Genomic DNA, 12,606 nt, shown 5'->3' on the forward strand with positions numbered 1-12,606 from the left:
TACTAGATTTATCATCATTCAAGCATTTTTGGGACCAGCTACCACACAAACTTCAGTAACCAACTGATCAGGATGTAGCGGGCGAGATACAATATATGTGGAATAATGTGGACCAATGATACTGTTATAGGTGAAAGGCAAGATTTAACATAAAAGAGGGAATTCTAGAAAGGACATTTCATACCCTAACAGAGGTTGCTGATGGTTAAGTGGGGTAAAAGCTTTAATACAAGATCAGTTGCTATTAACATTTAGGGTGCATTCAAACGTTCAGTTTTTCAGATGCAGTTTTTGAAGCCAATAGCAGGTGTGGATAATGGGTGAGAGCATCTAATTGAGACAGGCTGTTCCCACTCCCTTTTCACTCCTGGTTTGGACATCAAAAACTGCACCTGAAAAACTAAACGTGTGAGCACACCCTCAAAAGCAAAAATAAAATAAGACAAATGACAAATAATAGTGTTACATGGTTTGTAAGATGCCAGGTTAAAGAGGATTTTTTTAAACAACCACCATGATATCTTCCAATTGCTTTCTTTTTAGGTCTGGTACAGTGGCACTCTTGCTTGCATAACCGACTGGCAGCAACATGAGCAATTTTTCATTGACAGGACGTTCAAGCAGTAATCTGAGCCGTGGACCACAATTTAGAGGAGTTGTTGTTACTGTAACCAAACCTGCATTCTAAACACAAATAATAAATAGTTATCAAATATTGATGAAACTATAACTCTTTTCACAGCATTTATATTGAGAAAGGAAATATATTTTACATTTGAATTGGGCTGGACTGTCGTAATGGATTAAGATAACGGTCATGACAGCAGCTGGGGGATAGTGCAGCGATTGATTACTTCTGCCTGTCAGGAACAATACAGTGATTACATCATTCTCTGGAGCAGCACATAACTAATGTAAGAGGAAAAGCGCTGGAGCCAATCACAGAAGTGACAGAGCCTCTTTATCATAATTTTATACAGTTTTTTCAGCAAAACACTGAGCTCAGAGATTAAACAAGATATGTTTCTGCATAAGTGTAGCTACAACATTCTCAAGCTTGGTTTATAATGCATGAAATTAAATGGTAGATTTGCTTTAAAAACTTCACTAGGAATTATCCCCATGGACTATGGAGATCAACTGAGGTGCCAGACTTAATTAGGCACATGGAATAATTCCATAACACATGGTCCGCTTGGATAGATCACTGTCCTACACCCGCCCTGAACCCTATTACCCTATTGTATACTGTCTTGTCTTTTACTTGTAAACTACTTTCAACTACCCTTAATGGGTTGATTTGTTGTTTTGTTACGGTTAGAAGCTTACTTATTGCTCCAAATGTGATGTATACCATTCTCTAAGTGTGCATACTCAGATACTCTTAGTGCACACACATGCCTGACTGCTGTAAGATATGTACAGTAATGCCTTATCATATGCAGTAACATGATGCAACAATTAATAAAGTTTGGTGTTGAGCCATAAAAGCTTCACTGGGGAGGCGGGTATTGCATTTTGGTATCTGGCCCTATGATGTCTCTTTGCTTTGCTAATATATTCATGAGGCCTTTTCTTGAAAGGACATCTTTACTGATGGTATATGCCTTAAACTTGCTTAGACTTGCTCGTTGTTTTGGTTAGGGGTGACCTCTCTTTTTGTAAGTCCTAGAATAACTCAGACGTTCTCTTGGCTATGTCACCCCAGCGCATCTCAGCTCAACTGACTGCTAATATGTGCGTGCATATATTAGCAGGTGGTGGAGTCGAGAGGCGATTGGGTGATGCACTTCACTTGGGGTGCACTTCAAGCTCATTTGAATATTTTTAAAAAGTCTATTTTAGGGGGAGCGTAACAGCATGACGTAGTCATGAACACCTGCTGTCTTCCCCTCCCCATACCTCCCGATGCAAACCTGAGCGTTATGCGAGCTGTGACAACCTACGGCAGGCTTCCGTTGATGGGGCTGTGAGGTGAGCCGACCGAAAGATCCGGAGGGTGCAGCGGCCGTGGCGCATATTCCGATTGCCGTCCAGAGGACAGACAGAGTGGCTGACGGGTGGCGAGGAGTGTGAGGTGTGAGGAGTCGGCATCACGGACCTGGGTTCCGAGGCGCGCTGCCTCGCGTGGAGGGATCTTGAGGCTCGGTGTGGGAGTCTCAGGGCTGAGGAGGCTTCCACGGGGACATCGTGAGCAGGACCAGGGGACGCAACTATAACTTTCTGCCCACCTGGCTATATGCAATACTTATAACTAACTTTGCTTCATTGCCAAGGCACCTTATCTCTCCCAAGGCACCTGCTGCATATCTATCCTGGGTCGTTGGAAAGTACTGTTTTTTACGCATTACGCTTAAGACTAACCTCACTTCACTGCCCATACTGTCTCTGTGTATAACGCTTCGTTGGATTTAATGGTTTGGGACGCTGATTGTGATGAACTTTCCCTCAGTGCTATGTTATTTAACCAATGGTCTCTAACCCGTAACCTCCTAGAGTTACATGAAAGGAACTCTTATGCATCTCTTTTTTGTCTGTTAGGTCCTGTATGTGGACTATTATTAATCCTTTTCCCACAGCACAATTATACTAATTAACTAATGACTTCTAACCTGCTACCCCCCTGAATCTCAGGAAAGAGAGGTCTATTTGTCTTTAATTTACATTTGCATGATTTTGCATGCTCATTAAGACCTCAAGTATATACTTTGGTTCATAGTCACAGCTTGTGTTTTAGCTTTATAAGAGGGAAAGTGTGAGGCCTGGTGCAGCTGTGATTTGTGAACTAAAGATATCCTTGATTCCAATGCCGCATTGTATTTTTCTATTAACTCAGCTTAGAACTTTGTGATTGGTGATCTTTTTTATTAATTGTTGGTTGTCCAATGTGCGGTATAGAATAGGACACATGTTTTATTCTGATGAACTATAATATGATGTCTATTTAGTAGACATTCTTGTATCTGTTGATATATCTAAGTAGGTCTGCAGGGTGTTTGCAACTATTTTGGAAAGCGGCTCCGATTGTATAGGAGTCGCTTTTGCTGTGAGTCCACACGGTTCTTTTCTTGGCTGGTCCGCAGGGGTATTGAGGTAAATCAGTGGGAGATCGGTTTATCAGGTGTAAAGGGATTAAGGCATTACCATGCCCCCCAAAAATTCTGGATGTAAATCTTTAGGAGCAGTGTCTCTGAAAGAGAAAGGGGGTTCAGGGAAAAGGGAAAATACAGCAAAAATAGATAAACTATGGAAGTCTCCCTTGGTTCAAACTCGCACAATACAGAAAAATCAGGGAGGGGAGGAGCAGAGATCGCAGGGTTCAAGATTTGCAGCACTTGAGGGAGAAGAACAGGAGGGAAAAGAACAGGAGGGAGAAGACCGAGGGGCAGGAGGGGACAATGAGATGCTCAGAGAAATTAAAAATTGTAGTAATGCAATTGGTGATTTGACGGAGCAGGTGGGGACCTTGAGAGGAGATATGTCCCTTTTGAGGGAAGACCTCAATAAAGTTAGAGAGAAACAGAAAGTGACAGAAGAGAAGATATTAAAAGGAGGTAGGTGCAATAAAGAAAAGAACAGGTGCTCTGGAAAAGGAGAATGAGTTCCTCAAAAATAGATTGACAGATATGGAGGATCGGTCCAGAAGGGCCAATTTGAGGATTATTAGGGTCCCGGAAAAGGAAGAAGGGGAAAATATAGTTCAGTTCATGAAAGATTGACTTCTTGAGAAAATAGGTAGAGAACATCTTTCAGCTAACTTTGAAATTGAACGAGCGCATAGAATCCCACTTGTATTAAAAGTCCCCGGTAACACCCCACGTACTATAAAATGTAAAACGCTCCTTTTTAGAGACAGGGATACAATATTGAGGGTGGCCCGTGAACACAAAGATCTGTCTATTCAAGGAGCAAAGGTGGCCCTGTATCCAGATTTTTCTAAGGACACCCTGCAGAAAAGGAAAAGTTTTATGGAAGTGAAAAAAAGGTTGAGAGAGAAGGGCATTATGTATTCCCTCCTGCTTCCAGTCAAACTGAAAATTATCTATTAAAATCAGTCCCACTTTTTACTAACCCGGAACAAGCTTCTGATTGGTTGGATTTGAAGGGGCTCTGAATCAGGTTGAATTGTGATATTATTATTGTTGTTTAGCATTAGGGAGGGAAGGGGGAGGGGGAGGGTGGGAAAGTGGATCTAGTAGGAGGAGTTCTACTATGGTAGGACAGGTGGAATGGGTAGAGGAGGGGTGAGAGATGGGGGGGGGAGTGGGCGGGGAGTGGATGCTGGAAGTGGTAGGGGTTGCTCGTGGAATGTTAGAGGGATGAAGGATCGCTTGAAACGTTGCATTATTTTTAATTATATTTGCAAACAATTGCCCGCCATTGTGTTTCTCTTGGAAACCCATCTTGTGAAAGAGACCTTATATTTGATAGAGAGAAGATGAGCAAGCCACTCATATAGCTCAGTCTTCTCATCCTTTACTAGGGGGGTTACTATATTAATTCATAGAGCTATTGAATTCCAAGTCCTTGATTGCCAGTGTGATGTTGATGGAAAATTTGTGTTCCTGCATGGGATTTTGGAAGGTACTAGATGTACCTTTATATACCTCCGCCCTTTAGATATGAGGTTCTCCTAAAGCTTATTAGGTTTATTGAGAAAATAGGTGATTGTCTGGTGCTAGTGCTAGGAGACTTCAACGCTGTATTTTCGGACAGTAAAGATCGGGTGAGGAGTAACCATTCCGTTACCCGGGCAACGGGTGATACTCCGTTTGCGAGATTTTGCCAGGAAATAGGCTGGATAGACGTATGGATATATATTTCTGGTGATCAATTGGCATACTCATGCTTTAATCGCTCGTACAACTCTTTGTCTAGGATTGATTTAGTTCTGGGGAACGAGTTGGTTTTGGGGCGAATTAAAAAGATGAGATATGACAATCGCTCGATCTCAGATCACTCCCCGGTAGTGTTGGAGTGAGTGAAACCCCATGTAGATTTTGGAAGATTTATCCTCATTGGTTGTCACTGATCTCGAATGTTAAAGAGAGAACTGTGCTACTTTATTACACTAAATAGAGGGGTTAACAATTATGGTTTATTATGGGATTCGACGAAAGCCTTCCTGAGAGGCCTCTTAGATTCTGAAGTGATATTTTTACGAAGGCAGTTTGCAAAACAAGAAAAGCAGTTAAAGGTAGAAGTCCAAAAGTGGGAGAAGGCTTTCAGGAGAATAAAGCACAAGATAGTTTGGATAATATGAAAGAGGCGCAAGAGAAATATAATAAATTTGTTGCTAAAAAAGCCATGCAAAAACTATTTTTTCTAAAGCAGTCGGCCCATTGTGAGAGCGGATTATCTTCAAGAAGGCTTGTTCAGAAAGTAAAGCAAAATCAGGAGACGAACAGAATTCAGGCAATCAGGAATAACTTGGGGGAGATAGTGTATAGCCAAAGTGAGATTAAGGCTGAATTTTTGAGGTTTTTTCATTCTGTTTACTCATCTGACCTGGAGGCCACTTCAGAGAATATTAAAAAGTATTTAGATGGGATTAGTTTTCCTAAAGTACAAGAAGAAAAGAGAAACGTATTATCCCATCCAAAATCAGCTAAAGAACTTGAAGATACTTTGTTGTTCTCTAGACGTAATACTGCCCCGGGATTGGATGGGTTAAATCGAGCTGAGAGGGTGATGTTAATTAAAAGTATTCTTTTACCCCAAATCCTGTTTGCATTATGTAATTGCCCATGTTGGATTGACAAGAAATGGTTTGATCTCAATCGGGCGATCATTAACAAATTGTTGTGGGGGAGGAAGAAGGTGCGTATAAAACAAGAAGTCTTAATGAGGGATAAGGGTAAGGGAGGTCTCTCCCTCCCGTCATTTTTTCACTACTTTTTAGCAGCACAGTTGCAATTTATAATTGAAAACAAAGGAAGCTTGCTTTTTCAAATTCTTTCCAATAAGGTTAAGAGACGGTTTAATTCATTATTTTAATTACTGGAGGCAGGACAATTAAAGTGTTGGAATATTAGGAAATTACCTTTGGCTACACTTTGGGTGAACACTTGGGGTGAAGTTCTTAGGAATTGAGGGAGGATTCAGTTTTACGCCTTTGTGGGGGAATCTTAATCTCCCGGGGCTGTTTAAGATAGAGGATTTTGGGTTTTGGGAAAAGAGAGGTATTACCTCTTTGGAGCATTTGGGTCAGATTGGGGAATTGCCCAAGTTTGAATTTTGGGTATATGCTGATATTCTTAGGGAAAGGGACAGTTTTAGGTACTGGCAATTTTTTCATGCGTATAGTAAGGAAATATTGTAAGGTTGAAGCAAGATGGGAGTAATATTTTGACAAGTATATTAGAATGGGGGGGTTCATCCAAAAAAATTTGCGAAATTTTACAAAATCACTTGATAAGGAAATTGGGCACATTAGTCAAAGTAAATCGATAAACCAGGTTGGTGTGATCACTAGTGAACAATGGGGAGAAATATATAAAAATGTGGTTAGGAGCACGATCAACTTAAATCATAGATGTATACAACTGAACATTCTTATTTTTCACCACTGTTAATGTATAAGATAGGGATAAGAGACAATTCTAAGTGTTTTAGATGCAATAATGTTAATGCAGATGCTCTCCATGTTCTTTGGAATTGCCCAGATATTGGGGAATATTGGGGAAAGATTTTTGAATTAATAGAGGCGCGGGTCAGTTGTTCTCTTCCGCGTACTGTAACTTTGGGTTTATTGGGCTTAATCCCAGATAAGATAGGAACAAAATAAAAACAAGATCTGGTCCTGAAGGTTCTGTTTCTGGCAAGGGCGGTTTTGATTACTGCTGGAGCTTTAATATCTTTCCAGTGTTTAAAGGAATGGGAAAATACAATAGATTGCATCAGAGCATATGAATGTGCATTTGAAAAACGATATAGAGGAGGAATGAGACGGTATATGGGACCAATGTAAGGTATAGAGGTATCCTTTTTTTTTTTTTTTTGGCTCCCGAACACTTCCAGCAGGGGGATGGATTGGGGAAAGGGGGTGGGATATTTCAATTATGTGATTTAATTAGATCATTGGATAAGCCAACATTAATAGAACTTCATGAGAAGAATACTCTGTATAGGCATGGCATCCTTTTATAATGTGTAGTTTTAAATCTATGTGGACCTGTTATTGTTATGCATAAATGTTCAATAAAGAATTAAAAAAAAAAAAGTCTATTTTATGATGATCTGGCCATTATAGGACTTACAAAAATCGAGGTTATCCCCTAACCTAAACAACAAGCAAGTCAGATCATAGGGAGATTGATGGGCCGCACGGTGGCTCAGTGGTTAGCACTACAGCCTTGCAACACTGGTCAACAACTGGAAAGAGTTTGTATGTTCTCTCGGTGTTTGCGTGGGCTTCCTTCGGGTCCTCCGGTTGCCTCCCACACTCCAAAAAATTACAAGTAGGTTGAATAGATTGTGAGCCCCATTGGGGACAGGGACTGATTTGGCAAGCTCTGTGTAGCGCTGCCTAATCGGTGTGCGCTATATAAATAAAGAATTATTTATTATAATTATTATGATAGAAGATAAATATGAAAGATAAAGAGAAATAGAAGATTGATTAATAAATAGTGAAAAAGTGAGATATATAAATGGTCAGATTATAGGAGATGATAACCAGACAAATAGATGATAGATATATGGACAGGCATCTTCACCCGGGAATTCAACCAAGGGGTATTAACCCTTTTACCCCCTGGCATTTCTGTATATTTTTTCGCCTTATTGACCAGAGAAATGTTTACAATTTTGACGGTTAAAAATAAAATCGAAATTACAACAAAAAGAATTAAAAGAAAAACCCAACAAACCACATAATTTCTGAAAGCAGTAACTTGCCCCATTTTCAAAATTGCATTAAAGAGTTTATAGACGCCTTCATGCAATTTTAATTCAAACTGAAACATTTTTTTTTTAAAAATCCTAAATTTGACTTTGGTGGCAAAAAATGTGCTCCAAACAGAAAATATTTACCTCCACATCTCCTAAATGTACCGTATTTTTCGGCCTATAAGGCGCACCAAAAATCCTTTAATTTCCTCAGAAATCAAAGGTGCGCCTTATAGGCCGGTGCGCCTTATACACTCACCGGCCACTTTATTAGGTACACCTGTCCAACTGCTCGTTAACACTTAATTTCTAATCAGCCAATCACATGGCGGCAACTCAGTGCATTTAGGCATGTAGACATGGTCAAGACAATCTCCTGCAGTTCAAACCGAGCATCAGTATGGGGAAGAAAGGTGATTTGAGTGCCTTTGAACGTGGCATGGTTGTTGGTGCCAGAAGGGACGGTCTGAGTATTTCAGAAACTGCTGATCTACTGGGATTTTCACGCACAACCAATTCTAGGGTTTACAGAGAATGGTCCGAAAAAGAAAAAACATCCAGTGAGCGGCAGTTCTGTGGGCGGAAATGCCTTGTTGATGCCAGAGGTCAGAGGAGAATGGGCAGACTGGTTCGAGCTGATAGAAAGGCAACAGTGACTCAAATCGCCACCCATTACAACCAAGGTAGGCAGAAGAGCATCTCTGAACGCACAGTATGTCGATCTTTGAGGCAGATGGGCTACAGCAGCAGAAGACCACACCGGATGCCACTCCTTTTAGCTAAGGACAGGAAACTGTGGCTACAATTTGCACAAGCTCATCAAAATTGGACAGTAGAAGATTGGAAAACGTTGCCTGGTCTGATGAGTCTTGATTTCTGCTGCGACATTCGGATGGTAGGGTCAGAATTTGGCGTCAACAACATGAAAGCATGGATCCATCCTGCCTTGTATCAACGGTTCAGGCTGGTGGTGTCATGGTGTGGGGAATATTTTCTTGGCAAAAGGGGGTCCAACCCGTTACTAGCATGGTGTACCTAATAAAGTGGCCGGTGAGTGTATATGAACTTATACAGAAATGTACTACAGACAAGATGTACTGTATATTTACCAGTGTTTAATAGCTCCATTCCCAGAAATTTCCTGCACCTTCCCACACAGTATACAGGGTCCCTAGCCCCTGAAGTGCCCTGGCACCACAACTAACATTGTGCCCATCCTGCCCTCCCCTAGCACAGAGAGACCGGAGCTGCCATAGTGCCCCACAGAAATATCACCCTGGCTGAGAAGGGAAGGAGAAGGGGCAGAGGGAGACCGCTTAACCCCTGCTGCATCACCCTGCATTATCCCCCAGCAGCCATACATCTGAGATCGGAGCTCTCTGACACGCTGAAGACAAGTTTCCCGGAAAGTGTAGCTGGCCTGCCACCTGCCGGTCATTTTTAGGTACTGCATTTGATCCTGCGCCTTAAACTCCAGTGTGCCTTATATATGAACCTAGATGTCTTAGCAGGCATTTATTAGAGGTGCGCCTTATAGTCCGGTGCGCCTTATAGGCCGAAAAATACGGTAATAGATGGACATGTGTAGACTTCACAAACGCCTCATATTGATATGTTCACATAAACAAATCCACATAATATCACTAAAACTGTAATAACTAGATATCTGCTTTTCAGCTACAAATTTTAAGGCAGTCACAACCTGCAAAATATATCAATATAACAGATTAAAAAGTAAAGGCACCATAAATCCTATATAATTTTGAAAGCAGACAACTGGACGATGCATTTGGCAATTAACATTTAAAGTTTCCTCTAAAATATCCAGAATACTTAAATATACTTTCCTAAAACAGTAAGGTGTGAGGAGATCACACATACCCCACATGTGTATATTGACCAAAATATGCAACAAAGGGAAATCCACAGGTGACACCAGACAATTTTTGCAGAAAATTGCACTAAGCTTCACACAGACCTATCATTGTATGATCCCTTACACAATTGTCACCCAAATAAATAACTAAATATCTATAAACCTCAGTGAACCCTCATGAAATAAAAGGCAATAAGAGAGAAAGTGTGTTCTTAGATATTAGTTGATATTATCCCTTCTCAAAATGTAGTAACATATAAATATATTGTATTCAAGCCAGGGTTTTGACACGACCCTCTGCCTGTTTATGTTTCTGCTTGTATGCTGCTTGGCCCGACTCCGGACCGACTTTGACTACCCGTTCTGCCTGACCCCTTGGTACCACGTAGCGGTATCTCTGTGCCCGCTGGGCCAGCTGCCATCTATACCGAGACCACCACAAGGGGTAGCCTTGTGATCACTCAGCAGCAAAGTCTAGATCCCTTTATTGGGGTAAAAGAGTGAATACCAGAGAGGTCTAAGGGATATTGGCCTTAGTGGGTGGCCCAAGCAATACCAGATACATAGCACAGTGAGTTTACAACCTGATACATGTTTTTCTCTCTGCAGTCTCCAACATCATGTCCTTCCTCTACCTGAAACTTACTCTTTCTAACACTGAATGACTTCCTTACTATCCAACCCAACCCCAACTACTTCATTTCCATGTGTGGCTTCACCATAACTCCGAGGCAGCAGTCCGCAGCAATGTATCAAGAGGGCTCACGGGCTGAGTCCTCTTCATACAAAGGTGGGGGTTTTTGCATTTTGCCCCCTCAACACCGCCGGCAAGGTCGCCGGCGGCGTTTAAAAGACGGCGGCGCGCGGGCGCCGCCAACTTTTTTCCGATCGCCGCGCCCCCGAACGTCATCGGGCGCGGCGATCGGTTGCCATGGTAGCCTCGGGTCTTCTGTTGACACGAGGCTACATGGCTTATGCAGGTTCGTTACAATGAGCCAGTGGCTCATTGTAATGTATGACCTGCAAAAATGCCATATATTGCAATACTGTAGTATTGCAGTATATGGTAGGAGCGATCTGACCATCTAGGGTTAATGTACCCTAGATGGTCTAAAAAAATAGTGAAAAAAAAAAAAAGTTTAAAAAATAAAAAAATTAATAAAATATTAAAAGTTCAAATCACCCCCCTTTCCCTAGAACGGATATAAAACATAATAAACAGTAAAAATCACAAACATATTAGGTATCGCCGCGTCCCAAAATGCCCGATCTATCAAAATATAAAAACGGTTACGGGCGGCGGTGACCTCCGAGGCGGGAAATGGTGCCCAAATGTCAGAAATGCGACTTTTACACCTTTTTACATAACATAAAAAATGAAATAAAAAATGATCAAAATGTCGCACAGACCTCAAAATGGTAGCAATGAAAACGTTGCCTCATTTCGCAAAAAATGACCCCTCACACATCTCCGTGCGCCAAAGTATGAAAAAGTTATTAGCGTCAGAAGATGGCAAAAAATTTTTTTTCTTTTTTGTACACATTCGTTTAATTTTTGAAAATGTATTAAAACACAATAAAACCTATATAAATTTGGTATCATCGCGATCGCACCGAACCAAAGAATAAAGTAGGCGTGTTATTTGGAGCGAAGAGTGAAAGTCGTAAAAACTGAGCCCACAAGAACGTGCGTTTTTTTTTCAATTTTTCCACATTTGGAATTTTTTTTCAGCTTCGCAGTACACGGCATGTTAAAATAAATAACATTACGGGAAAGTAAAATTTGTTACGCACAAAATAAGCCCTCACACAGGTAAAAATGAAAAAGTTATGGATTTTTGAAGTTGGAGAGCGAGAAATGAGCCGAAAAACCCTGCGTCCTTAAGGGGTTAATACAGCACAGACAGATTCACCTTCCAATCCAGACACTATGCATATGGCTCCAGTCTGTGCCAGGCACTGAACTTGTAGCCCATCTCCTTATGAATACAGTTTCAACTAATCTAACTAAACTAGTCTATTGTCCCGTGCTCTTCGATCTGCCAGCAATCTAAGATTGTCGTGGGTGAGTGTCATGTTGTGGAGGTACGTAGTCATGTCATGGTTATCACATGGGCTCAGATGTGAGCCCTTGTGGTTAAAACTGTAAAGGACAGCCAGGCTCTCACACCAACAACTGGGATCACTTTAGTCGCTATTTAACCCTGTAGGCACTGCAATCCTGTTGATCGCAGTGTCTATAGGGCTTTACGTGTCTGCATAGACTATTGTAACATGCTGCAACAGTATTGCAGTATATCTCTCTGAACAAGTGATCAGATGATCTCACACTGGAACAAAATAAATCTGTAAAAAAAAAGGAAAAAAAGTGTACACATAAAATAATCCCCCATCCAATGTAAAAACCACATAAAAAATGAAACTCTGCAAAAAAAAATAGATGTTTGGTATCACTGCATCTATAACAACCCATATAAAACAATAAAATTGTTAATGAATTTGTACAGTAAATGGCAAAAAAAAACATGTTTTAAAAACTCACAAAAAATATATATTTTCACATCTAACCACATAAAAAAATAATAAACTGATCAAAAAGCAACATTTACCCCTACATGATACCCATAAAATGTACAACTCTCGCTGCAAAAAAAGGCCTAAAAAAGCAGTTCCATCAACAACAACAAAAAATAATTATATCTTTTAGAACATGGCAATACAAAAACAAGTTAATTTCTCCCTAATGTTAATGATATATTCCTCTACAGTGGCCATATTGGACCAAGAGAACCAAACAGAAGCCATTTTGAATATCAAGCGGATATTTTAGTATTAGCCGG

General features: G+C 40.8%; 1 protein-coding gene across 1 annotated transcript in view; it reads right to left on the reverse strand.

The window, feature by feature from the left end:
* Positions 1–205: 205 nt before the first annotated feature.
* The window catches only part of IYD (iodotyrosine deiodinase), a 47,841-nt gene continuing 35,440 nt past the window's right edge, over positions 206–12,606 (reverse strand). Inside the window, exon 5 of the mRNA XM_072140904.1 lies at positions 206–684. Coding sequence (XP_071997005.1) covers positions 502–684 — 183 coding nt within the window. The 3' untranslated portion in view covers positions 206–501. The remainder of the gene's footprint in view (positions 685–12,606) is intronic.

This window comes from Engystomops pustulosus, chromosome 3, assembly GCF_040894005.1.
Source record: "Engystomops pustulosus chromosome 3, aEngPut4.maternal, whole genome shotgun sequence".
Classification (NCBI taxonomy): domain Eukaryota; kingdom Metazoa; phylum Chordata; class Amphibia; order Anura; family Leptodactylidae; genus Engystomops; species Engystomops pustulosus.